Here is a 25,818-nt window from a genome sequence, read left to right as displayed (position 1 = left end):
CACCTGTATAATGGGGCTGATCCTAGTACCCACTTCAGTGGTTGGGAGGGTTAATGAAAGCACTTAGAATAGTGCTTGGCACATTGTATGTGGTTAATAAATGTTAGCCATTGTTGAAAAGAGAGCTGCGGTAGCCTGAATCCAACCAGCACGTAAGGGCCCTCTCCTATGGCCTCAAAGGGAATTGATTCCCTGAGCCCTTGGGAGACATTGCTCCTAGTATTAACTCAAGCCTTTTAAAACTTCGTAAAGCAGGGATGAAGCATGGATGTGGGAGCCAGGGGCCTTGATTTAACTCCTGGCTGCTTCAAACCCTCTGTGGGAACTCAAGCCAGTTTCTTGCCTTCTCTGGGCCTCAGTTTGTACATCTATACAATGGGGAGGCTGCATTGGTAATGTCTGAGGGTAGAACTGTGACCGTCTTGGTCTCAGGGTGGGGCTGACTTGCCCTCTCCACTGCCGCCTGCCTGCTTCCTGAGAAGTCCTGCACTGGACCTCATTCTCCTCCACAGATTGTGAAATGTACGCGCAGGACGCTTTCCAGGCACAGAGGAGCCAGCTGGTGGAGCTGCTGGTCTCGGGGTCCCTGGAGGGCTTTGAGAGCGTTCTGGACTGGCTGCTTTCCTGGGAAGTCCTCTCCTGGGAGGACTACGAGGGACTCAGCCTCTTGGGCCAGCCTGTCTCCCACTTGGCCAGGCGCCTCCTGGACACTGTCTGGAATAAGGGTGCTTGGGGCTGTGAACTACTCACTGCGGCTGTGCGGGAGACCCAGGCTGACAGACAGCCCCCCGAGCTTCCCGGCTGCTGGGAGCCCCACTCACCCCACCCAGCCCGTGACCTGCAGAGTCACCGGCCAGCCATCGTCAGGAGACTCCACGGCCACGTGGAGGGCGTGCTGGACCTGACACAGGCGCGGGGTTTCATCAGCCGGTACGAATGTGATGAAATCAGGCGGCCCATCTTCACGTCATCCCAGCGGGTAAGGCTCTTCCCTCTTTGCTCATCAGAATTCAAAGGAAAAGCGTGCTTAGTTACCGAGACTGGTTTGTGAAGTCGGCCCTGCGGGGAGACCTGGGTCGTGGCGCTTCCCCTTTAAGGGGAGCCAAGCAGGAAAAAGTTGCTCTGGATTTTTGGTATCATGCCACTTCTGACGAGAGGCAGCGTTATATGGTGGCGAGCATCTTGGATTCTGGAGTCAGGACGACGCAGGCTCAAAGCCTGTGACTTTAGGCTTCTCTATGGAAACTCACCATCCTTCATCTCTCCTGTCTCGGATTCCTCATCTGTGAAACACAGATGGGAGCATTCAATGAGGTGAGCTACGTGACTCTTAGCACGGTGTCTAGCACGTAGTAAGCGCTCCTTAACGTTACCGTTGGCTACTGTCAATTCTGTTATCAGTGATATTCTGTACTTGTACACTTTTAATGCTGTCTGCTTTAAATGAATAGCTCAACAGATGATAAAAATTCATTAAATTAAACCTGTGTTTAATAATGAATATAGCATACTATGTACTAATATAGTTTAAATGCCCACGTAGGATTTCTAATAGGAAATTGCATTAGATCATAGACGTTTGGAGTTTGGATAACTGCCTCTGAATGTGACATTCCACAAGAACAGAAGAGTGTCTTTTGGGTATTTTTGAAACTCTTTGTTTTATTTTCCCCCAAATAGTGAACCTCAGGCCTCCCATGATGCAGATGGAACAGTCATTAACACCTCACTTTATGGATTGGGAAATTTGAGTCCCAGAAAAGTGGTTTGAAAAAGCCCACAGTAGGGGCTTCCCTGGTGGCACAGTGGTTGAGAGTCCGCCTGCCGATGTAGGGGACGCGGGTTCGTGCCCCGATCCGGGAAGATCCCACATGCTGCGGAGCGGCTGGGCCTGTGAGCCATGGCTGCTGAGCCTGTGCGTCCGGAGCCTGTGCTCCGCAAGGGGAGGGGCCACAGCGGTGAGAGACCCGCATACTGCTAAAAAAAAAAAAAAAAAAAAAGCTCACAGTAGTTCATGAGAGGGCCAGTGCTGGACACAGTGCTTTGACTAATTCATTCACCATTAATTTATTCATCCAGAATCTATTTTGATGCCTACTACGTGCCAGGCTCTGTCTTAAAGCTTATTGTGTTGAGAGCCTTGTACGTGGTAGGCACTCAAGAAATACTTGTTGAAGAAATAATGAATTATTGAATGAATGAACTGGAATTACATTGCAGTGTTAGGGTGGGTTGGGTTGGGGGACTTTCTAGTTACCGTTTTTGTCTATTTTTTAAAATCTGTATTTGGTGTCCACGTGAGTTTAGGTAAGCCTGGTTGAGACTGATGGAATAAGTCTGTTCAAGGCTGGTTTAAAGTATTTGTAGTATTTATGTTCAAGTGTTTATAGAGCAGACATGTTCTGGTCCTCTCTCACTAGTGCACCTGAAACCTACAGTTGTACCCTGAGCACTAGCTCCTTGACGCTGGCCCTGGAGGGATTATAGAGACTCAATGAAATCACCTCTCAACCAAGTGATTTACATCTTCCAGAATTGTTTTTCCTGTCCTTTATAGGGTTATGGCTCTTTTTTTCCCCCTATTTTCGGTTATTCACTCTTTCAGTGGGTCCTGAGCGGGAACCAGATTGGATGTGTATATTCAACTGTTCATTTCACTACCCGATACTGTATTGACTTCTTTAAATGCATCTTGTTTAGGGATGTCTTTCTGGCCTTTTATTGTGGTGGGAGAGAGATGCCCATGGTATTGTCGTAATCAGTAGAAACCTTCCCACACTTCTCCATCCGCCTTTCTGGAGAAATAATGACTTTTGCTTTCCCCACAGGCAAGAAGGCTCCTTGATCTTGCCACAGTGAAGGCGAATGGGTTGGCTGCCTTCCTTCTACAATGTGTTCAGGAATTACCTGTCCCGTTGGCCCTGCCTTTTGAAGGTATATATGTGTTCTTCTCAGTTCATCAGAAAGGGAAAGAAAGACTTTCAGATTCGTGCTTAAGAGCAAAAACTCCAGCATGAGACTTGTCAGAATCCCACTTACTGGCTGTGCAAACCCCCCTAAGACTCAGTTTCCTCATTTTAAGGGCAGCATCACCACTGTCTCACTGGGCTATTGGGAGGATTAACTGGATTAATGTGTGTAGTATTAGGGCTTGCTTTTATTTCTTCCTGCGCTGCGGAGCGATCACTGGAGGTACCTTGTCCTGAGAGCTAATACAGCTGTTCCTTTCTAGCCATACTCTTGTATTGGAAAGATGCGGGTACACTTTTTAATGGCTGGTATCTCTTGATCTCTGCAGTTTAGCTACTCATCATCAGAAACTCAGGAGCCAGATGGATTTAGATAATGTGATATCTCTCATTTCACATGGTCACCGACCCAGTTCAGGAATAGGAGAGGCTTGGATGGCCCAGCTCGAACATCCTAGGCATCCTGCCAGGTGCTTAATTTACGATGTCTGTCCTTGGCAACAAACTTGAGAAGTAGGTGTTGTTTTTTCCACTTTACAGATGTGGAAACGGGGACAGGGAGATTGAGTGACAAGGTAGGGGAGGATGGATCTGGTTTTAGGCCGTCTGCACCTACACTTCCTCTTTTCCTGGGAGAAGAGCTTGTCGGTTGTAAAGAGAGGATGCAAGCCTGGTGTGTCTTATTCCCACATTGCCGTCAGGAAGCCTCATCAGCACCCAGGGTCCCTGAACTGCGCCTGGAGCTGACAGATGGATTTATCACCCTGGGCCCTGCCCTCTGGGCAGTGAGCATGCTTGTGGGAAGGATGTCGGAAGCCTGTGCTTGGCACCTGGGTGTGCGCCCTCTCATCTGAGAACAGAACACAGACGTCGGTTTGTGACGGGATGCTGCCCAGAGCGTGGTACCTGGCTTGACCCCTGGTTAATGTTTAATGTTGATATCATCAAGCACAGCTGGCTCTTCACGCATTGTAACACCGTGCCATGGTGCCAGATTCCCCAGGGTGACGATCCCAAAAGTGATGACCGACATGTGTTTGTTTTTAAAATGAGAGATATAGGGGCTTCCCTGGTGGCGCAGTGGTTGAGAGTCCGCCTGCCGATGCGGGGAACACGGGTTCGTGCCCCGGTCCGGGAAGATCCCACATGCCGCGGAGCGGCTGGGTCCGTGAGCCATGGCCGCTGGGCCTGCGCGTCCAGAGCCTGTGCTCCGCAAAGGGAGAGGCCACAGCAGTGAGAGGCCCGCGTACTGGAAAAAAAAAAAAAAAAAAAAATGAGAGATACATTTTTTTTCCTGGAGAATTTTGATAGCAGCTGGAAAACCTGCATGGGAAATCAGAGTATTGAGAAAATATGTATATTTCGGTCTCCGTTCAGTGCTCCTAGTTTATCCAGATGGCATTAAGAGCAATGACAGGGACTTCCCTGGTGGTCCAGTGGTTAAGACTCCACACTCCCAATGCAGGGGACCTGGGTTTGATCCCTGGTCAGGGAACTAGATGTCACGTGCCGCAACTAAGAGCCTGCATGCTGCAACTAAAAGATCCCACATGCTGCAACTAAAGATCCTGCATGTGGCAACGAAGATCCCGCTTGCCACAGCTAAGACCTGGCACAGCCAAACAAACAAGTAAGTAAGTAAGTAAATAAATAAATATTTAAAAAAAAAAAAAAGCAATGACGATCATCAGCTTTGGGAAGAGAACAGGAAGCACAATCACAAGGCGTGTCCCTTGGACGACCATAAGTACAGCTTCAGTGTGCTCAGAACACTCTGTAAGAATTACCTGTTAGTCTTTGAGCTGAGAGCAAATGGGTCAGTACCTGGTTGGGGGCAGTGAGGCTGTGATGCTCTGAGGTCCCACCGCCCTGGGATTCTGGACCATAATTTCCCCATTTCCTATAAAAAGAACTAACCCCTGACACAGGGAGTGTTTTGCTCATGCTGGTATTAGGATGATAAAGGAAAAACAGCAGCTCTGTGGACACATCCTAGACATGAGAATTTTTATTGCAGAGGGTTGTAGGAGGAGGATGGGGAAGTGTATATTTATCGGGGAATCTTGTCTAAGTCCTTGCCTGGAGCATCCCAGTGACCCTGACACAATCCAGTGCGAGCTCCCCCCATGTAATCCAGGATCATCTTCCCATCTCAAGGTCTTTAGTTTAACCACATCTGTCTAGTCCCTTTTGCAAGTAATTTAACATTCACAGATCCTGAGGATTAAGATGTGGGCCACTGTTGTGCCTATCATACCCAGTAATAATAATGATAATCAACACCATTTTGTGAGAGTTAACCATATGTCAACATTCTTCTAAACTCTATTTTATCTCATTTCTTTCTAAAACAATCCTTCAAGGTGTGAATTGTCTCCAATTTTAGAGATAAGAATACTGAGGCCAGAAAGGATGAGAGGCTTGCCCAAGCTGATGGTGGACCCAGATTTCTTTCTTTCTTTTTTTTTTAGATTTATTTATTTATTTTTGGCTGCATCGGGTCTTAGTTGTGGCATGCAGGATCTTTCGTTGCGGCGCGTGGCCTTCTCTCTAGTTGTGGCGTGTGGGCTTTCTCTCTCTAGTTGTGGCGCGCAGGCTCCAGAGTGCGTGGGCTCTGTAGTTTGCCGCACCAGGCTCTCTGGTTGAGGTGTGCGAGCTCAGTAGTTGTGGCGCGGGCTTAGTTGCCCTGCTGCATGTGCAATCTTAGTTCCCTGACTAGGGATCGAACCCACGTTCCCTGCATTGGAAGGCGGATTCTTTACCACTGGACCACCAGGGAAGTCCCTGGCCCCGGATTTCAAACTTAGGTGTATCTGACTTCAGAAACCGGGCTCCTAAGCCCAGTTTGTTTGCCTTTAGAAAGAACAACTGAGGCTGAGTGGTGAGGGGACTTGTCTAAAGCTCCTGAACCAATATGGTGGGACCGGCAGCAGAATGTGGGTCTTCTGACCCCAGCCTGGTGCTCCTTCTAATCTTCTACAGCTCTTTCCAATGTCAGTAATGACAATGGTGCTAGGCAATGTCTTTTGACCGCTTTGTGTGGGACACTGAACAAAGAACCGCCATGCATGATCGTCACTGGGCCATGGTTTCTTACATGGGTCCCTATCCCTGTAAGGTAGGAACCACTGCTTCTCCCATCTCACAGGGGAGAAAACTGAGTCTTGGGAAGGTTACGTGACCAACCTCAAAGTCCCTAGCTTGTGAGTGGAGAGCCAGGATGAGCACCGCCCGTGTGCCACATCCCATTCCCCCAGGCAGCCCACCCTCTGGTCAGGTCCCATCTTCATCATGGTGCCACCTCATTTGTTTCTTCTGTCTTCCAGATGCCGCCTGTAAGAGGTACCTGTCCAAGCTGAGGACCATGGTATCGGCTCAGTCTCGCTTCCTGAGCACCTATGATGGGACAGAGAGCCTTTGCCTGGAGGAAATATATACAGAGAATGTTCTAGAGATCCGGACGGAGGCGGGCATGGCAGGGCCTCTGCAGCAGAGTCCCGCCACCCTGGGCCTGGAGGAGCTTTTCAGCACCCGCGGCCACCTCAACGAAGACGCGGACACTCTGCTGGTGGTGGGCGAGGCGGGCAGCGGCAAGAGCACGCTTCTGCAGCAGCTGCACCTGCTCTGGGCTTCAGGGAGGGCCTTCCAGGAATTTATCTTCGTCTTCCCATTCAGCTGCCGGCAGCTGCAGTGCCTGGCGAAACCACTGTCGGTGTGGACACTGCTCTTTGAACACTGCTGTTGGCCCGACCTTGGCCAGCAGGACATCTTCCAGGTCCTCCTCGACCACCCCGAGCGCATCCTCTTAACCTTCGACGGCTTTGACGAGTTCAGGTTCAGATTCACGGATCGAGACCGTCACTGCTGTCCGACCGCCCCCACGTCTGTCCAGAGTCTGCTCTTCAACCTTCTGCAGGGCAACCTGCTAAAGAATGCCCGCAAGGTGTTGACCAGCCGTCCGGATGCGGTGTCGGCGAGCCTCAGGAAGCACGTGCGCACGGAGCTGAACCTCAAGGGCTTCTCGGAAGAGGGCATCGAACTGTACCTGAGGAAGCGCCATCGCGAGCCTGGGGTGGCCGAGCGCCTCATCTGCTGCCTCAGAGCCACCTCGGCCCTGCACAGTCTGTGCCACCTGCCCGTCTTCTCCTGGATGGTGTCCAAATGCCACCGGGAACTGTTGCTGCAGGGCGGGGTGTCCCCGAAGACCACCACAGATATGTACCTGCTCATCCTGCAGCACTTTCTGCTGCATGCCTCCCCGCCAGACTCAGCTGCCCATGGGCTGGGAGCTGGCCTGCTTCGGGGCAGTCTCCTCACCCTCCTGCACCTCGGCCGCCTGGCTCTGTGGGGCTTGGGCACGTGCTGCTACGTGTTTTCCCCCAGGCAGCTGCAGGCAGCACACGTCGACAGTGAGGAGGTTTCTCTTGGCTTCCTGGTGCGTGCCAAGACGGTCGTGCCTGGGAGTACAGCCCCCCTGGAATTCCTGCACATCACTTTCCAGTGCTTCTTTGCTGCATTCTACCTCGCTCTCAGTGCCGACACGCCGCCATCCTCGCTCAGACACCTCTTCAACTGTCACGGGCCTGGCTGCTCGCCGCTGGCCGGGGTGCTGTCCAAACTGCACATGCGGGATTCCGGGTGCAAAGAAGGCAGCGTGGCCGCTTTGCTGCAGGGGGCCGAGCCGCACAACCTCCAGATCACAGCGGCCTTCCTGGCGGGGCTGTTGTCCCAGGAGCACCGGGGCCTGCTGGCCGAGTGCCAGGTGTCTGAGAAGGCCCTGCTCTGGCGCCAGGCCTGCACCCGGTGGTGTCTGGCCCGCAGCCTCCGCAAGCACTTTCGCTCCATCCCACCAGCCGTGCCGGGCGAGGCCAAGAGCGTGCATGCCATGCCCAGCTTCATCTGGCTCATCCGGAGCCTGTATGAGATGCAGGAGGAGCGGCTGGCGCGGGAGGCTGTACGTAGGCTGGACGTCAGGCATCTCAAGCTGACATTCTGCAGCGTGGGCCCGGCCGAGTGTGCTGCCCTGGCCTTTGTGCTGCGGCACCTCCAGCAGCCTGTGGCCCTGCAGCTGGACCACAACTCTGTGGGCGACATGGGTGTGGAGCAGCTGCTGCCTTGCCTCGGCGTCTGCAAGGCTCTTTAGTGAGTGTTGCTGGGCGATGCTGGCTGGGCACAGGGGGAATGCCACCATCGGGGTGCAGGTAGGGGAGCCCCATGCTGGGAGCCAGGAATCCAGGCCCAGCCCCAGGCCCTGCGACCCCTTTGGTGCAACCCCAGCCGAGTCCCCTCCCCAGTCTGGGCCTTAGTTTCGACTTATGATAGCGATAGTCGTAATTCATGAAATGGTCCACGTGCCAGGCACTGTGTTACGCTCTTCCCAGAAATACCTCCTTTAATCCCCATGACCACCCTGGGCTATAGGCAGGGACATTATTTTCCCCATTGTCCTCAATTAGAGGCTCCGAGAAATGAGGTAACTTGTCCAGGGTCACATAGGAGATGGCAGAGCTAGGATTCACAAATCACATCTTTCTGGTTACCAGTCTCTGCTCTCCACAAGCAACCTGTGTGTGGACGGGCTTCAGAGGCACCAGGGCAACCTTTAAGTCACAGGCAAAGTTGGGTGTAATATGTGTAGGAACCACCTCCAAATCAAAGGCGACTTGCACCCCATGAGAGATTTTATTTTATCTTCTAAAATGTATTTATTTATTTATTTTTAATTGACATATAGTTGATTTACAATAGTGTATCAGTTTCAGGTGTACAGCAAAGTGATTCAGTTATACATATATATGTCTATGTCTATATATTTTTTCTATTCTCTTCCATTATAGATTGTTACAAGATATTGAATATAGTTCCCTGTGGCATCCAGTAAATCCTTGTCGTTTATCTATTTTATATATGGTAGGGTACATCTGTTAATCCCATAGTCCCATGAGAGTCTTTAAAATCCCAATGAGATGGAAATTTCGAGACCCAAGAGATAGAATGTGGCCACAGAGTTTCACCTGCTTTTTTATTCCTTATGTAGTGCAGAGATTTGGGCCTGGCCCTTACCGCTCTCAGCCCCTGTCTGAAGGTGTGAGCTTTCCCATGTTTCTGCCCCAGCCCCCGTGGGCCTCTCTTCACATCTTGGGCCGGATGAGGGCAGAGGGTGTGCCCAGGTCAGGTGGCCAGCATGCTGCAGGCTCCCCAGCTTCCCTTCCAGCCTTCCTGCTCCCTGCTTTAAACCTCTGAGAATGCAGAAGTTATAGCTTTAACTTGAAATTGACTCACAGCCTCTCCAGGGCTTTTGGTCTACCCCAGGTGACTTTAGATTGACCCTGAGCAAAGAAGAAACCCTCTCCTTGACTTTATTAGGGTGACCTACCTTCTCTGGGCCAAAGCAGCGAGACTTTTTTTTCTGCACGGAGCCAAACACATGGATCTCTACTAGAAACTGTGTGGTGGCCTTTGTTATCAGGACCGTGGTCATAGATTTGTAAATACAGTGCAATAATAATGTAATATATAACATATCATAGAGAGTTAATATGTATATGGTACATAGTTAATGTATGTGATAAACATGTGTATATAGGGAGGAAGCTAAGTTGGATGATTTGAGGAGAGTTTAATAAAGGGACAGCTTACAAAAGCTTGGGCAGGAGTTAGGAAGAGCAGGTAGAGACGGTGCAGGGTCCTGGGGCCGCTGACAGTGGGGATGGGGTAGGGACAGGGCTGTTGGCCTTCTTAGACCTGAAGGGGTGGGGGATGGGAGGAGTGGCTCTTGGCCGCGAGGAGCAAGCCCAGAGGTCTGTCTGGAAGGACCGAGGCTGCAGCAGCCTGGAAGGGCGAGAGCTGGGGGTAAACCCTGGCCTTCCTGTCCTCCCCACTGTCGCCTTAACCCACAGGGAGCTGGAGCAGGGTATCTGAGATGTAGTCCACTGGAATCAGCTCCCCACCGAGAGCCAGGCAGAGAAGGGGGAGAGCGGATCTGGCCGGGTAGACGGAAGATGGCAGCACAATACCCTAGTTCCCCAGGAAGTAGGAATCATGATATATTCACTCAGGAATTTCGAGACCCGTCTGTGGGAGCTGTTCTGATAGAAATATGAATGTGTGTTTTTCTGGATAATGGACCTCCAAAGTAGTTCTCCCAAGGGTCCTTGAACCCCAGGGGGTCAAGAACCTCTGGTCTGGATAATCCTCATAGATGGATCCCTAGAATGAGTGGCTCCCCTTCTCCTGGGCTGGGAAGGCCCACGTGACTGCCACGGTGTGTGGAAGGGTTGGGTGGAGGCTGGGGCCCTGCCTCGAGTTTCAGAGAAAGACCAGGATGGTCTGGTTCTAACGCTCAGACCGGGACTTGTGGAAATGCAGATTCTTGGGCCTGTTCCCAGTGGTTTCCATCCTGTAGGTCTGAGGTGAGGGCCCTGGAATCTAGGTTTTTAACTCAGTGATTCTGCTACAAGCGGTTCAGAGGCCACACTGTGAAGACTGCTGCTCTGTGGGAACCAGCCTGATTTTCCATTAACAGTGAAAGTCCCTGACCAAGTTCCACCGAGATTTACCCCCCACACACTTGGTATTGAAACCGCCATTGCTACCGGGGAGGGGCAGAAACCATGAGGTGGCTGCGTGGGCATTTCCTGTGCGTGACAGAGAAAGAGACAGAGACAGATAGTGAATGAGGAAGCGGGGCAGAGGGACAGAGGGAAAGAGTCAGAGACAGGGAGGGCAGGCGGGAAGGGGGGAAGAGAGAGAGAGGTTCCTCTCCCACAGTGCCAAGCTGCATCTCTCCCACTTGAAGCTGTTTCCATGCCAACCGAAACCCTCAGGCTTCGAGAAGCCCCATACACAAAGTGCCCCAATGCGTGTAGGTTTCCTTAGACCCCGATTCTGACTCTAGGGCGATGGCTTTCGAAGTTTTCTGACTGTGACCCACAGCGAGAGAGGGTGTGAGAAAGCACACGGGCACGCCAGGTTGAAATTTCGCAAAATGACTTATTAGCCGTGATACACTCTGCTCTCTTTTTCCTTCCTCTTCTTTTTCCAATTTAAAAATGCTGCTCTAAACCTTCTGGGTTGATTTTGTGATCCACCAATGCATGAATCTGACGTTAAGAGCCCAGAGCAGGCCGGAAGGGAGAGGCTGTACAACGGCATCGTTTAGAGTGGCCTTTGGAGCCAGAAAACCTAGGCAGCAATCCTTTAGGTGCTGTGCAACCTTAGTGAAGGCGCTTCACTTGCTGGGCCTCAGTTTCCTTCTCCCTGGTGGACAGAATAGTACCTACTTCATTAAAGATTAAAGAAGAAAAAAAAAATGAACAAAAACAAAAAAAAAAGGTTAAGGAAGATTAAATATTGTTACTATTGGGAAGGGCTCCACACGTGCCAGTGATCATATTACAGGTAGCTTTTACTATGTGCCAGGTGCGCACAGGGCTTCATGTGCGCTATCTCTTTAAATCCTCACCAAGAGCCCAGTGAGGTCGGCATTACCATCCTTCCTTTTCTACAGATAAAGGGACCAGCAAATAGCTAGTAAGTGGCTGCCAGGATCAGAACTTCCTTTGAGGGACTCCAGAGAGCTTGAGGTGTTAACCTTTAAGTCAGGGCCTCCCAAGTTGGCCTGAAGATGCAGAATCATGGGCACGGTTATTAAAATACACAGGTCCCTGAGCCCCTCCCCACACTTGCAGACTCACCAGCTCCAGGGGAGGGGCCCGAGAGTCTGTTTTATTTCTTTGTCTATTTACCTATTTGCGTGGGCTCTGGGTCCCCACTTCCGAAGCCCCCCACCCTACAGAGTGAGTGACGTCAGCACCCGGGCCAGGCGTGGGGGAGTCTCCACTTTTCCGGGGTGCTCTTTCCTTGCGGCGTTTCCCAGAAGCACAGGTGCTGGCACTTCTGGCTTGAGCAAAGGTCTCTTTTGGGCTTTTGTTCGTTTTTTCCCCTCTCTCATCGGCTCTGTTTTCAAATTTATTTATTTTGTCTTTTTTCAGCTTGCGAGATAACAACGTCTCAGACCGAGGCATCTGCAAGCTCACTGAACATGCTCTTCGCTGTGAGCAGCTGCAGAAGTTAGCGTAAGTCAGGCTGGGCCGTGGACGTTTGGCCCCGTGTCCCCAGCCTCACTCCAGGCCATGCCGCCTGGGCAACAGCTGTGAGCAAGGGACAGGCTGGGACAGGGATGTTTGCGTGGCCGGAGGGCACAGGGGACTCCTGTCTTGAGGGACCCGGCTACCCGGGCTTTGGGTGGCCGCTGTCCACTGTGCCTCATCTCATCTCCATGTCTCTTCTCTCTCGGAACTTTCCAGTCTTTTCAACAACAAATTGACCGACGGCTGTGCACACTCCATGGCCAAGCTCCTCGCATGCAAGCAGAATTTCTTGGCTTTGAGGTGAGCCTGGGGCTTCCCTACCCCTGGAGACTGTTTCTCATCCCCACAACTGAATCAGTTTGGTCTGGTCTCGGCTCATAATGAGGCGTGTGATCTCCTCGCTGAATACAGGGGCAGTGTCTCGTTGTGAGCAGGGTTTCACTAGTGCTGTGACCGCCCCAGCAAACTCTGGACCAGTTCCGCCGAGGCTTCCTGCCCTTTGACCTTTATCTCCCAGGACTGAAGAGGGTTTCCAGGACCTTTTTCTTCCCTGTGTCTAAGAGTGTCACCAGCTCTCTGGGGTGTCCGAGTTCCCTGATGTACATTGAGCACGTGCTTGGCAGGGGGCGGAATGCAGCCGTCACTCGTCACCACAGCGAGGCAGCCAGTTGCCAAAAAGTTCTCAGAAGGTCCTTTTACTGCTTGGGGGGCTCCAGTCTGGGAAGTCTGCGTTTCTGCTGCTCCCAGCCCTCTCGGCCTCAACTGGAGTCTCTCTCCCATCTGACACTGTTGTGTCGCCCCTCCAGCTAGTCCTTGGGTTGGCCTGGCTTCTCTTTCTCTCTGGGATATTCTTGCCTCCTGGATTTATGAGGCAGTAAAAGAAGACAAAGTGAGGAGTTGCCTCCATCCCTTCTTTCTACCTGCTGGGCTGGGTTTAGGGATAGGAGCTGCCATTTTGAAATTGTTGACTCCGTCTCAGGCAGGGCTGCTGAGACCAACACCGGAGGTGTCATTCTGTACCAAGGACTCTCTTTTGCTGCCACCACCTGCTCCTCCCAACTCTGGAACCCGAGAGCAGCTGTGGCCAGAGCTGGGCTGGCCCAACCTCCAGGGAGGGCTGTAGGGTAGCAGAAAGGTGGTGCACCCAGAACTTGAGACCTGTGTTTTTGGTCAATATAGCATCATAGTTGAGAGCACAGGGCTCTGGAGCCAGACCAACCAAGGTTTGGGTCCAGCATCCCTGAGATTTGAATTCTCATTAGCTGTGTGACCTTGGGTCAGCCCACTATCGCTGTGTCTCGTTTTCCCTTCTATAAAATGGAGATAATGGTTATAGCTACCTCATAGGTTGTTGTGATGATTAAGCGAGTTAACATACATCAAAAGCTGGCACACTATAGTGAGTGCTTTCTATAGGGAGCTTAGTGCCTGAAAGATGGTGGGTAAATCACGTAAGTTCTCAGCACGTTTATTCTGTTCATCCAGTGCTCCCAGGAGGGATTAGATGTGCAACACATTTATTGGGGAAAATGCCTATAAGGGAAAATTGGGGAAGAAAGCTGGGGGAGGCTGGGAGAGTTGGCCGACTGCAGTGTAGGTCTGACCCTGAGTGAGGGAGAGAGGGAAGGAAGGAGGGGTGGGAGGAAGCATCTTAGACCCAAGTGCAGATCGGGGAGAGGACAGAAGGCTGTTGGGGAGTCCTCCAGCCAGTGTGCCCAGCAGAGGAGTCTCAGGTCTTCCAGTCCTTGGCTGGGAGCAGCCTGTTGGAAACAGGCCTTGGTGCAGAGGGGACGTCGGACTTCCCAGCAAGGCAGCTGGGGCCTTTCGTTACCCAGGAAGCTCAGAGGTTTGAAAGGCTGCCACACCCCTTCCGGAAGGGAATAATAATACCTGCCCTACAGGATCGTTGCCAGCCAGAGTGGCTTAAAGTGTGTGAAAGTGTTTTGAAAGATGAAACTGTATTATTATTCCAGGAAGCCTCGAGCTGTGGGTGAGAGTTCTGGGAACCTCCCTGAAACTCTCTGAGGTGTCTGGATTTTGCTGAGACCCCCTCCTTGACCCCTGCCCGAAGGCTTAGCAGGATCCCTTTCTTTCTTTCAGCCACCTTGGCCCGCTCCAGGCCCTTTCCAAACAGGTAGAGGCTACCGGGCAGCCACAATGAATCTGGGAAGGCTGCAGGGGGGAGGCAGGGTCCAGCGAGGAGAGAGTGGAACAGTGAGTCACCCTTGCTCCCTGGGGGAAGCCTCCTTCCTGGGCGGCTGCCTGTTGTGGTTCCTGCTCAAACCTGTCCCATTGCTTTGCAAAACAGGCCCTTCCACTCCTTTCCCTTTGCTGGTGGAAAATGAAGTCCGCAGGAGCCTTGAGGGAGTTCCCCCGGCGTGAGCAGCACGCACTGCGTCTGCCCAGCTGGAACTGGAGGGCTGGTTCCTGCATCCTGCAGAGAAGTCCTCAAAGCTTTCTTCCCTGTTTCTCTGTCCAGGCCGCACTTCCCCCACCAGACCCCAGTCTCAGGGCACTAACGGTCCTCCCATCCTGCTCTCTTTCTCAGCCTCCTCTGTCTTTTCCTTCCAGGCTGGGGAACAACCACATCACAGCCGCGGGAGCCGAGGTGCTGGCCCAGGGGCTCAGGGCCAATGCCTCCCTGCAGTTCCTGGGGTAGGTGGGATTCTGGGGCGGAGGGGCTTGTGAGGATTCAGGGGCAGGCGAAGCCAAAAGGCCCCAGAGGCCGCCCAGGCTGCAGTGGGGAGGGCGAGGCAAGGACAGCGTGGGTGGCCCTAGGCTGCCTCTGCCTTGCTTGGAGCTCAATAAACAGGAAGTTCAGGATGTCAGGGTTGGGGGAGGGCAGAGCCCATAAGCGGTGGCAGGAAGTCCTCGAGGGTGCTAGGGCTGTGCTTCTCACCTTTGTCTATAGGTTGGAACCACTTGGGAGCTCCTGAAGAATGCCACTGCCTGCCCCAGACCAATTAAATGAAATATCCAGATACAAGGTCCAGGAATCAGTAATTTTAAAAAGCTCCCCAGATGATGCGCGGCCTGGGGTGAGAGCCAAGGAGAGAGAAGGAAGTGGGGAAGTTCGGACACTGAACCCAGGATGGGAGGGGCTGCACCAAGTCCTGCAGAGCCCTTGCCACCTGTAGGGTCATCAGGCCTGCCAGGGAGGGGAGAGGGGTCAGACGCAGGCAGGGAGGGCAGTCCTGCAGACCTCAGGGCCCCTGAGTGGGGCTTCCTCTGTTTGCTGGGCAGAGCGTTACCCTCCAGTGTTGTACCTGTACAGTTCCCTGCAGACCCTCTCCTGTCCTATCTTCTCCTGGTGTAAACTAGGATCCATTTGATAATAACTGGGGGCTTTAGAACCCAAGACTGTAGGAAGAGAGAATGACCTTAGGGCTGGGTGTTCCAACCCATTTTATAGGCAGGCAAGTTGCCCTCCAGCTCGGTTTGAGCCCCGAGTGGGACCGCGTTGCTGGAGACATCAGCACCTTTTCCAGGATGCATTGGTAGCAGCACAGAGTCTAGGAAAGGGTGGCCACGGCCCCACCGAGTTCCTTCCTGCTTGAGATCACATCTTGCACATCGGGGGATGTTTATCTTTCAACACGTTATTTATTAAGGTACCTGTCTGGGCCTGGCCCTGTGCTAAAATCCCAAACACTATCATATGATACAAACTGTTCTGTAGCTTGCATTTTGTTTTTCTTGTAGGCATTTTTCTCATGTGACATGATCTCATTTTTTAAAGAACAGCTGCCTTAGTATTCCGGTGGATGTCGTGATGCGTTTAGCTGGTTGCATGTCGATGCACACTTCAGGTTGTTTGCAGGGTTTTTGCTATTACAGTGTCACATCCCCGGAGCACAGAGCAGTGCTGGCACAGGGCCGGAGCTCAGTAACTATTCACCTAATGAGTGAAAGTGCAGTGAGCATCTCAGGGCCACTGTCTCTGCTCACGTGGGCACCTACAGGTCCAGCCTAACTTCCCACACGTAAAATAGCCAGGTCCCAAGGTGTGACCGGGGCTTCACCTTTGAAAAGGGGTGTGTCCAAATTAGGGTGTGTCTGAGGTGTATGAGCCAAAAGGTGGAGTTAGATGCCGTGAAGGGCCTGGGGATGTGAAGAAGGAGGAAGAAATGAAGAGCTGGCTTGTGGAAGAACAGTTAGCCTTGTTCTGGGTGGTCCCAGAGGTAGTTAGGGACTCGTGGGTGGCAGTTAGCACAAGCACGTCTGATCTAATGTCAGGAAAAAAATATCACAACCATGAATTGGCATTGAGAATGAGTTCCTCGTCCCTGAGGGTGTACACTGGGTGGGTCTCTCACTATTTTGTAAGCCTGATTTAAAGAAGCTAAAGAAACCTGAGTGAAGTTTGGCCATCCCTCCAAAAACGGAGGCAAGTTCACTTTGCTGGGACCTAGGAGTCCCCCTGAGACCTTTCTGGGATCGGGTGGTCCTGCCCCTCTGATTGGGGCCACAGAGAGGAAAGGCACCTGTCTAGAACACATGGCAGGTTCTCACTGACACTGTCTGTTGGCTCTGTTGGACTTTTCAGGCTCTGGGGCAACCAGGTGGGCGACAGGGGAGCCCAGGCGTTGGCTGAAGCCTTGGGTGATCACCGGAGCTTGAGGTGGCTCAGGTATGCCTCAGTGTTTGTCCTGAAAGTGTCATGGGGGAGCCAATAGGAGGAGGGAGGCGCTTGGGCCAGTTCTGGAGACCTTTGAACTTCATTTTTAGCCCCCTGTATTAGATAATTGGATGATAAAGAAAAACCACTAGATTTGGAATCAGGACACTTGAGTTTTTCTGGGTGACTTTGGGTCACTTCTCCTCTCGGGGGTCTTGATTCCCTATCTGTACACTGAAGGTCTTGGGCTAGATCAGATACACTTTAGCTCAAGGGCCAACTCCAGTCTGTTAGTGGGGGTTGCCCAGTACATTATGTTGGGAAGGATTCTAAAGCTACTTCTGGGCTTAATGAAAAAGAGCACTGTAATCAATTAGTGATGTCTGGCACTGTAATCAATTAGTGATGTCTGACACGGAGCAGACTAGGACATGGGGCAATGTGTGCCATGCATTTTGCACTTCATGGGTTATCTTATCTCCGAGATCCCTCCCTGCTCTGACATATTTTTGTTCCTTGATTACATCCAGCCTGGTGGGGAACGACATTGGCAGTGTGGGCGCTCAAGCCTTAGCATTGATGTTGGAAAAGAACATGGCCCTGGAAGAACTCTGGTGAGTTTAGGAGATTCATTGCTCTAGAGAGGCAGACATCAGCCTTTCTTCATTCTCTGGCCTCATCTGTGGAAGCCATTGTGTGTGTAAGACAAAGGTGGATGACTGAATGATTGGGTGATTGTGTTTGTCTTTGTCCTGGGTGACATGAAGCTTATAGAGCCTGGCATATAGGTGCTAATTCTTTTCATTTAATTATATTGATTGGTTTGTTGGTTTGTTTACTGCCTCCCTGGGGCATAATGGTTAAGAGAACAGACTCTGGAATCCAGCCAGCTGACCTTCAAGGCCTGCTGTGATCTTAGGCAAGTTAAGTAACAATCTCTGAATCTTAAGTTTCTTACCTGTAAAATGAGAGTATGGATGCTTTCCACTATAAAACACTTTTGTGAGAATTAAATGAGGTAATGCTTGTGAGGAGCTTAGTACAGTGTCTGGAGTGTGTGTAAGCACTCCATAAATGTGAAATTGTAGCAGTGACAGTATTTCTACTACTCTCGCTGCTGCTGCTGCTCCAATGACTGCTGTTTTGTCTTTTCGAGGTGAATGTGAGTGCCTAAGGACACTGGATATTAAAGTCAGGGTCACTTGCAAGGTGGAGTGGAGTTTGGCGGAAGTTAAAAGATGAACCATGAATCATATTTATCCTGATTCCAAGCTTTCCATCCTTTAGCTGCCACTTGTCTAGCCTTCTTCTGACATATTCTGGGCAGTTCCAAATTATATCAGGGAGGTAAAATGCTGAATGTTTGATTTTTCCGGGAAGCATAAAGGCACTGAAACCTATGAGCATGGCCACAAAATGAATATTGCCAATGGGCCTTGCAGGGCCCACTAGCAGGGCCCAGGGCTCACTAGCACTGCCATTGTACCATTGAGTATATCCTGATTGGAATTTCTTGTTAGAGGAGTGCCTTACTGTGAGTGTATCGGTCATGACTGCATTAGGCTGCAAGTGATGGAATACCTTTATTTACAGTGGCTTACACTTGTAAAGGATTGATGTTTTCATGTACATGCAGTTTGGAGGTAGGCAGCATAGGGCTGGTATGGCAGCTACATGAGGCCAGCAGGGGTCTGGACTCTATCTCTCTAATCCTTCACATCCTTAGCGTGTGGTTTCATCCTCATGGTTGGTTTCCTCATGGTCACAAGGTGGCTGCTGCAGCACCCACAGCACTCCTTCTGTAGTCCAGGTTCAGTCTCTATATCCAGGAAGGGCAAAAGGCTGGGTCTCTCCCCTTCAAAGAACATTCCCAGAGGTCCCATCTGTCGGTTTCTCCTTATGTGTTGGTGGCCATGTGGATGTCACTTGGCCAACCCTGGCTGCAGTGGAGAGCAGGAAACATAGTTTCTCCACCAAGCACATGGCTGCTCCCAATGACGTTAGCCTTCCATTAATGAGAAAGAAAGGGAAAATGGGTATTGAGTCACTGGGACATGAGGGAACTTCTTATGTGAAGGAGCCCTGGGGCAAATTCTCTCCCAGAGATGTCCCAGGAATTGAGAACCCTCATACCCTGCTTGGCCTGTTCTTACTTTACTGGTAAATGTGGGTTTTCAGATGTTGGATATTCTTAACTGGGGGGGGGGCACATGCATTCATTTTTATTGGCATCATCTTCCATAATAAACATTACCATATCAACTGGGTTTTCTCCCTTGTTCTTCCCAGCCTGGAGGAGAACCATGTCCAGGATGAAGGTGTGTGCTGTCTCGCGAAAGGACTTGAGAAGAATTCAAGTTTGAAAGTCCTGAAGTAAGGAACCTGTAAGCAGGAGCTGGGCCAGTAATGACTGGCCCTGGGAGGGGGTGTTTCTGAATCAGAGATCTGGGAGGCTTCCCAACCTGGCTAACTCACAGGAGGTGGCCCGGTAGAAAACTGCTGTTTTTTCTGCGTTCCCCCAATCCCAGGCAGGGGTTCCAGTGTACATTGTTTACTTGGGAGGTAGTCCCCGCAAACACTGGCGAGAGGGTAGTGAAATGAGGCCGGGGAGGGACAGTAACCAAAAGAAGGTGTGTTATCAAGCCGGTTATCCCTGGGGACCTGTGGGGTACAATGCTGTGGGCGCGAGGCAGCGGGGGTGTTTGTCCACCAGCTGCTGTCCTTCACATATTGAAGTGTGCTTGCGGGGATATTCGTTTTCTGGCACATCTGGCTTGCCCCGAACACGGCTGACCATGCTCCTGGGGTCAGCAGAAAGGCCTCAGGCAGAGAATGGGGGTCTTCCCGGCAAGCAGCCCTCAGAAGTAGAGGTGAGAGCTGAGGCAATATGGGTGGGTTGCCCACAGCATCCGCTATAGTGACTGACAGGCTGGGCCCTTCCCCCCCCCCGTCCAGGGGTCCTCTCTGACTCAGGCAGGAGAATTCTGATGGTCATTCCCAGTGGCTCCTCTTGGTGTGTTATGCAGGCAGGCATGCTTGTTTTTACCCATGTGTGCGTTCATCCATTTATGTATTGATGCAAGAAATGTTTCTGGAGCACCCAGTCCGTGCCAGGCTCTGTTTGAGGCACTGAGGATAGAGTGGTAAAAAGGCCCCTGCTCACATAGCTCTTAAATTTGAACAGGAGAGACAGATGATGAACAAGTAAACAAATGAGACCATTTCTGTTAGTAATAAGTGCTCTCAAGAAAGTTCCAGAGAGAGATGACAGGGAGTGACTGGAGAGGGTAGGGGAGTTGCTGCTGGGTAAGGCCTCTCTAAGAAGGTGACATCTCAGTTGAAACCTGAATAACAAGAAGGTTCCCGCCATGCTGAGGTCTTAGGGACGTGCAATCCAGGTGGGCAGAACAGCAAGTACAAAGGCCCTGCGGCAGAAACGAGCTTGGTGGTTTTGAGAACAGAAGGAGGGCCTGTGAGCGTGGACTGTAGTGGATGGTGGAGTGGGAAGGAGCTGGCCACAGCAGCCTCAGAGCTCTGGGAAAGATTCGGGAGTTTATTCCAAGGACATTGAGAAGGCTTCGGAGGGTTTTAATGAGGGCAGTCATGTGATCTGATTTATATCATCCAAAGATCGTGCTTATTGCTTTGTGCAGAACAGGTGGAAGGAGGGTAAGATGGAAGCAGGGAGACCAGCCAGGAGGCTCTGGCACCCTTCCAGGTGAGAGATGGAAAGTGGATCAGGCTGAGGGCAGTGGAGGAAGCTGGTGAAAGGGGATGGCAGCTCATGGAGGTCCTGCGGGTCCAGAGCTGGAGGGCTGGGCAGCAGTGGTGTTGCCGGGGAGGTGATCAGGGGACCACTAGAGGCGCACTCGGTGGTCAGGGACCCATGCCACAAGGAGAGGGACGGCGGGTATGAGCAGGGGCCCAGCCAGTGGTCACCACAGGCTTGTGGAACGGTGCTCTCTGAGGCTGGCGTCACACCAGCCATGGTGCCAAAGGTCTCATTTCCCAGGTATGTCAGGGCACCAGCAGATGGCCCTTTTTGCTAGAGGAGACTGGCCTCTGCCCTGGCAAGCGTGGCCCGGGGAAAACACTCACCTTCCGAGACCAGCAGACAGCTGCAGCCGGGAGAACGTCTGCTTTGCTGCCAACCCGCCATCCACTCTGGCAACACTTGTTTGTGTTGCTTCACAGGGGCTAGGAAGTTGCCAAGTGTTTGGGGAAAACACTTCCACTCGTCACACGGATGAAGCTCGGGCTCGGAGGCCCTGGTGAAGCTTGGGTCTGTCTGCGCTGGGATCCCAGGCTTTGCACGCAGGGCGGCTCTTGGCAATACCTGGTTTATTATCCACCGTGTGCGGATGAGGCGCATTTGTCCTCCCTCATTGTCATAGACTTACCCCACTCGAACCCCACAGATGCCAGGCAGTGGGAGCCGCCGATGTCCCACGCTGCTCTTGTCGAGAGTCTTATAATTCAGCACCACTGAACTGTATCCTCCTCCACTGTTTCCCCATAAAAATCAAGCTTCTCACATATCTTAAAAAAGAAAAGCAAAGCTTACATCCTTCTTCCAGACGTGGTCTGTGCCAGGCCTTGGTTAAGACTGCAGGCTCTGGAGCCTGACAGCTGGGGTTTGGGCCCCAACTCCACCATTACCAGCCGTTCCCGCTTGGATTTGTGCCTCAGTTGCCTCAAGTATAAATGGGGTAAAAACTGAACTCTCCACATAGGGTTCTGAGCGTGAGCCCAGGTGATGTAGGTTATGACGTGGCACATAGTAAGAGCTCTAAAAATATTGCCTGCTGTTATTTTTAGCACTGCCTTAGGGTCAGCTTCTCGGAAGTTCCTGAAATTGTTGAGGGGGAAGCCAGGTAGTGGAGATTATAGAAGGCCAGCTGTGAGCAAAAGAGCAGTGTGGGGACCACTTGGCTCTCCCCCTGCTGTCCCTGACTGTATGCCATCTTCCCTCCCCATTTCCAACCTCATATTTTCTTTAGTCTGTGTCCTTGTGCCCCCAAGGCTCTTAAATGACAATATTACTGTTCATCGATTATTTTCTATCAGTTAAGTACAGTGCCCAGTGCTTCAGAATATGCCATTCTTTGTTTAATTCTTGTACTCCATGAGGTGGGTACTCTTCTAGGTCCTTTTTACAGATGAGGAAATTGGGACTCATCTGCTTGAGATCAAAAAGGGAGTAGCGTAAGGTGGATTTGAACCCAGGAAGTCTGGCACTAAAATGCACGTACTTAACCACCATGCTCCTTCCTAAGGGAGCAGGTACTTAATACTCATCTGGTGAATGGAGGAGAGAGGGGTGCATTTCACTTTGGGCATTGAGCCTTTGCAGATGAGCTCACTGGGAATCTCTGGCAGGAGAGGGACATGCTGAGGGGGCAGGTGGGCTTCAGGAGGCTGGCCGGCTCCCAAAGCCTCCTTTAATTAAACAGGCTGAAGAAGACAAGCAAGCATCCTCAGAGCTCACCACTCCATCTTCCTCTCCAGGCTGTCTAACAACGGCATCACCTCCCTTGGGGCAGAAGCCCTCCTGCAGGCCCTTGAAAAGAATGACACCATCCTGGAAGTCTGGTAAGGCCCCTGGGCAGGCCTCTTTAACCTCCCTCAGTTTTCCAATCTATAAATTGGGGTGAAGGGAGAGAGAAACTTGAGAATTTCTAAGATCCCTTATGACCCTGACATTTAGTCCCATTCTGCATGTGATGGGTCTGGTTCCCTGGGAAAGATGTCATCATGTTTCTAAGCTGGGACCAACTCTCTCATTTTTAAATCATGAGCGTTTATTCAGGAATGTCTCTGTTCTAGGCAATTGTGTGGGATTTGGGGTGTGGTTGAAGAGGGAAACAGAGAAAAGAACTCAGCCCTTGCCTTCCCTGGGTATCCCATCTGCCTTCACAGGTCAATGCTCTTGTATTAGACCCTCTGCAGTTCTGGGCGGCTGTTACACAGGATGGGAGCTGTTGGCCAGTGTTTCCAAGTCTTATACGTAATGAAAAGCCATGTTCCTTTATGTATTTGAAAAGAGCAGTGCGTCACAACTTCAAAGATTTCTCCTTCTTCTTTCCCCCTGGATAAATACAGATTTATCACTCAGATTATAGGTAGAAAGGTTTCTCCTGATTTAACATGTTATGAGTGAATGACACTATATATGTTTCAGGCACTGGGCTAGAAACCAATATCTTAAAATGAGGACATTCCCTATAAAAATCTATCTTTCAGGGGTTTCTCAAAAAAAGCTGGCCACTCTGGAACTCCATTTAGAATGCCAGTAGTTAAGCAGAGTAGAGGACAGGCTGACCCCACTCAGCTGGGCAGACCGGCTCAGGCTGACCCGAAAACCCACCATGCCGATTGGCTTGGGCCAGGCCCCTTCGGCTGCTGTATATTACATGCCTCATTCCTGAAAGCTCGTGAACCCTGCTTTACATATGCAGATTTGTCCCTCCCTCAAAAAGCACATCAAGGCAGTAGCAACTGTAGCTATCAAATGATGAAGTTAAAAATAAAGACTTGTAAAAATCTGTCCTACGATGGAGAGATTTTTCCTTTCTGTGCGATTGTGTAATCCCTGTAGCCTGTGAGGTCCTCGGGTCCTGGGTAGAGCGTGGGCTTTATTTTTTTCTTAAACCATTGCACAGTTCTGAGAAATGTCACATTCTGTGTCCGGGGGGAGCAAGCTAGCATCAGGTTGATATTTTAAGGGTTCTGGTGTTATTGGCAGAGCTTGGGAGGACATTGGGATTTGCTCATTGCATTCTTGACAGATTCTGCTGTTGCCTTAAAAAGAATGGCCAGCCTTGGGAGTCAGGGCTGGCTGGGCCCAGTGTGGACTCTGCAGGGCCATGAAGGCTTGTTAAATCGTGCACAGTGATTCATGAACCATCCTGGCTGACAGAAGATAAAACCTGCATAGACTTCTCTCCCAGGAGAGCTGCAGCTGGGCCGGAGGGCCAGGCCATCCAGGCATGAGTTCATAAAGCGGCAGCTTCCCGGTTGAAAACACTGCTCTGGTCCTGGTCTTATTCAAACCTCTCTTTGCTTTATCCCCTTCAGGCTCCGAGGAAACACTTTCTCTCCGGAGGAAACTGAGAAGCTCAGCCACAGGGACACCAGACTCTTGCTTTGATGTCTCCAGGTCAACGTTCATCTCAGTTTGTTTGGGAGCAGGCTGTGGGTTTGGATCCCAGAAACGGGATGACATCTGACAGCAGTCCACTCAGATGGAACCTGGTCCTGCCCAGGGCCAGCCCAATAGGTCACCTTTGTCCTGGCAGAGGAAGGCGCAACAGTGCCCCGCAGAGCAGACTTTCCCAAAGCCTATTTTTCCTGTCAAGTTCTTCCCAAGATTCAATCCTGGGATGTAGAAGAGGGGCAGCCCCCCTCTACATGATGGGGCTGGTCTTGGGCTATCCTGACACAGGTCAGAGGAGCCACGGATGCCACTGCGTGCTTATTGGTGCAGAGAGCTCCACGTGAGGAGGGGTATTCAGGAAGCAACTTTCTGCTGTGTTTCAACTCATGGTCACCCATTAGGTTGTTCTCTGTGTCTGGTTCCTCCACTCATCCTGGACCCCTGTACATGCCACTTGCTCTGTGGTTGAGGATTCAGAATACTGGCGTTCTCATCTTTGCTCCTTCCGTTACACCCCAGCCCTCCTCCCGCCCTCCCATTCCGCTCAACGCCCCACACATCCTGGATGGGAAGGACTTCAATTTACCCTGCTCTCCTTCTGGTACTTAAGACATTTTTGAGAGGGGACACATGACAGCCATGTGTTCTTCAAGACCTTCTAGATTTTCAAGAAAAATATGACCACACTACAGCTGGTATCACACCTGGACCTTTATTTCCAGTGAAATCAATTACTCTTCAGTTAAACCTTTGGAAACCACTCCCCATCCAAATGCAGCTTTTTAAAATTAATCTGGGCCAGAAGTTTGAACAGCCCCACTCTGATGCCTGTGAACTGAACTCTGACAGCAGACTTCCAAAATATATTCATAAGGGACCGTTCAGTTTTATATGTGCCAGAATGCTTTAGGATATAAAGTTACGGATCAAAAGTTTACAGGGCAAAATCAACGGCCCTTCCTTATAAAGCAAATGTTTATTCTGAATTTTTCAAAATGATGCATGTTGAAGCTTTTCTAAACTGTCAGGTGCTGTGCAAGTGTTATTATTTTAAACACTGTTATCTGTGAAAAACTGGTTAATATTTATAAACCACTTGGTTTCTTTCTCCCAAGTTTATGTTTTTATAAAAAAAATAGGGCCATGAATTTTATGCCGCACATAATCACAGAGGAGAAAACTATGGAGTCACCGAAGCTATCTTTGTTGAGACCAAACATTTAAAAATATTCCTGAACATCATCAAATATTAAAGCACAATTTTCTACTTGAAGGGGGGAAACATGATGTTTCAACCAGATAGTTGATTGCTTAAGGCACAAGCAGGTTTTAGAAATAGGCTTGCAATCAAAACACATTTGGCTTTGGTTTAGAAAAGTCTAATCCAGCATGAACTTTAGGCTGCGGCAAATGTGAGAAATGCGAGAAGGACCCCTGGGCCTCCCTCCATTCTCTCCAAGTGGCTCCGGGAGTCTCTAACAGGAGAAGATTTGAGAACAGTTCTCCTCGGCAAGCAGCCTCCTGAGTGGGCCTTGGCGAAATAATTCTTAGCTGCATTTAATTAGCAAGGACTCACGTGGCCGCTCATCAAGGTGAAATCTGCTTCCTTGAATGGTTTCGTGTGTGTCTGGTTGGTTAAATGTTGTGACATCTCCCTGGGCCCTTGCCCAGGGAGAGCATGTGTGTGGGTTCTCTTTGTTTGTTCGTTTTAGTTTATTTTACTGATGCATAGTTGATTTACAATGTTGTGTTAATTTCTGCTATATAGCAAAATGATTCAGTTACATATATATGTACATATTCTTTTGCATTATGGTTTATCACAGGATATTGAAATAGTTCCTTGTGCTGTACAGTAGGACCTTGTTGCTTATCCATTCTATAGATCTTATGTCTGCTCACCCCAACCTCCCACTCCATCCCTGCCCCACCACCCCTCCCCCTTGGCAACCACAAGTCTCTATGTCTGTTTCTTTTTTCTTT

General features: G+C 50.7%; 1 protein-coding gene across 1 annotated transcript; it reads left to right on the top strand.

Annotated features, from left to right (window-relative positions):
- Positions 1 to 520: 520 nt before the first annotated feature.
- NOD2 (nucleotide binding oligomerization domain containing 2) lies at positions 521 to 23,893 on the top strand (the record flags this gene model as incomplete). Its single annotated transcript, XM_082862403.1, has 11 exons — positions 521 to 979; positions 2,829 to 2,934; positions 6,296 to 8,111; positions 11,963 to 12,046; positions 12,278 to 12,361; positions 14,633 to 14,716; positions 16,608 to 16,691; positions 17,210 to 17,293; positions 18,969 to 19,052; positions 22,188 to 22,271; positions 23,757 to 23,893. The coding sequence occupies 11 exons, from the start codon at positions 521 to 523 to the stop codon at positions 23,827 to 23,829; spliced, it is 3,042 nt and encodes a 1,013-aa protein (XP_082718529.1). The 3' UTR covers positions 23,830 to 23,893.
- Positions 23,894 to 25,818: the final 1,925 nt, after the last annotated feature.

This window comes from Leucopleurus acutus (assembly GCF_964270905.1).
Source record: "Leucopleurus acutus genome assembly, chromosome: 20".
NCBI lineage: Eukaryota > Metazoa > Chordata > Mammalia > Artiodactyla > Delphinidae > Leucopleurus > Leucopleurus acutus.
Note: the sequence above shows the minus strand (reverse complement) of the source record. Positions and strands in the feature narration are given on the sequence as shown.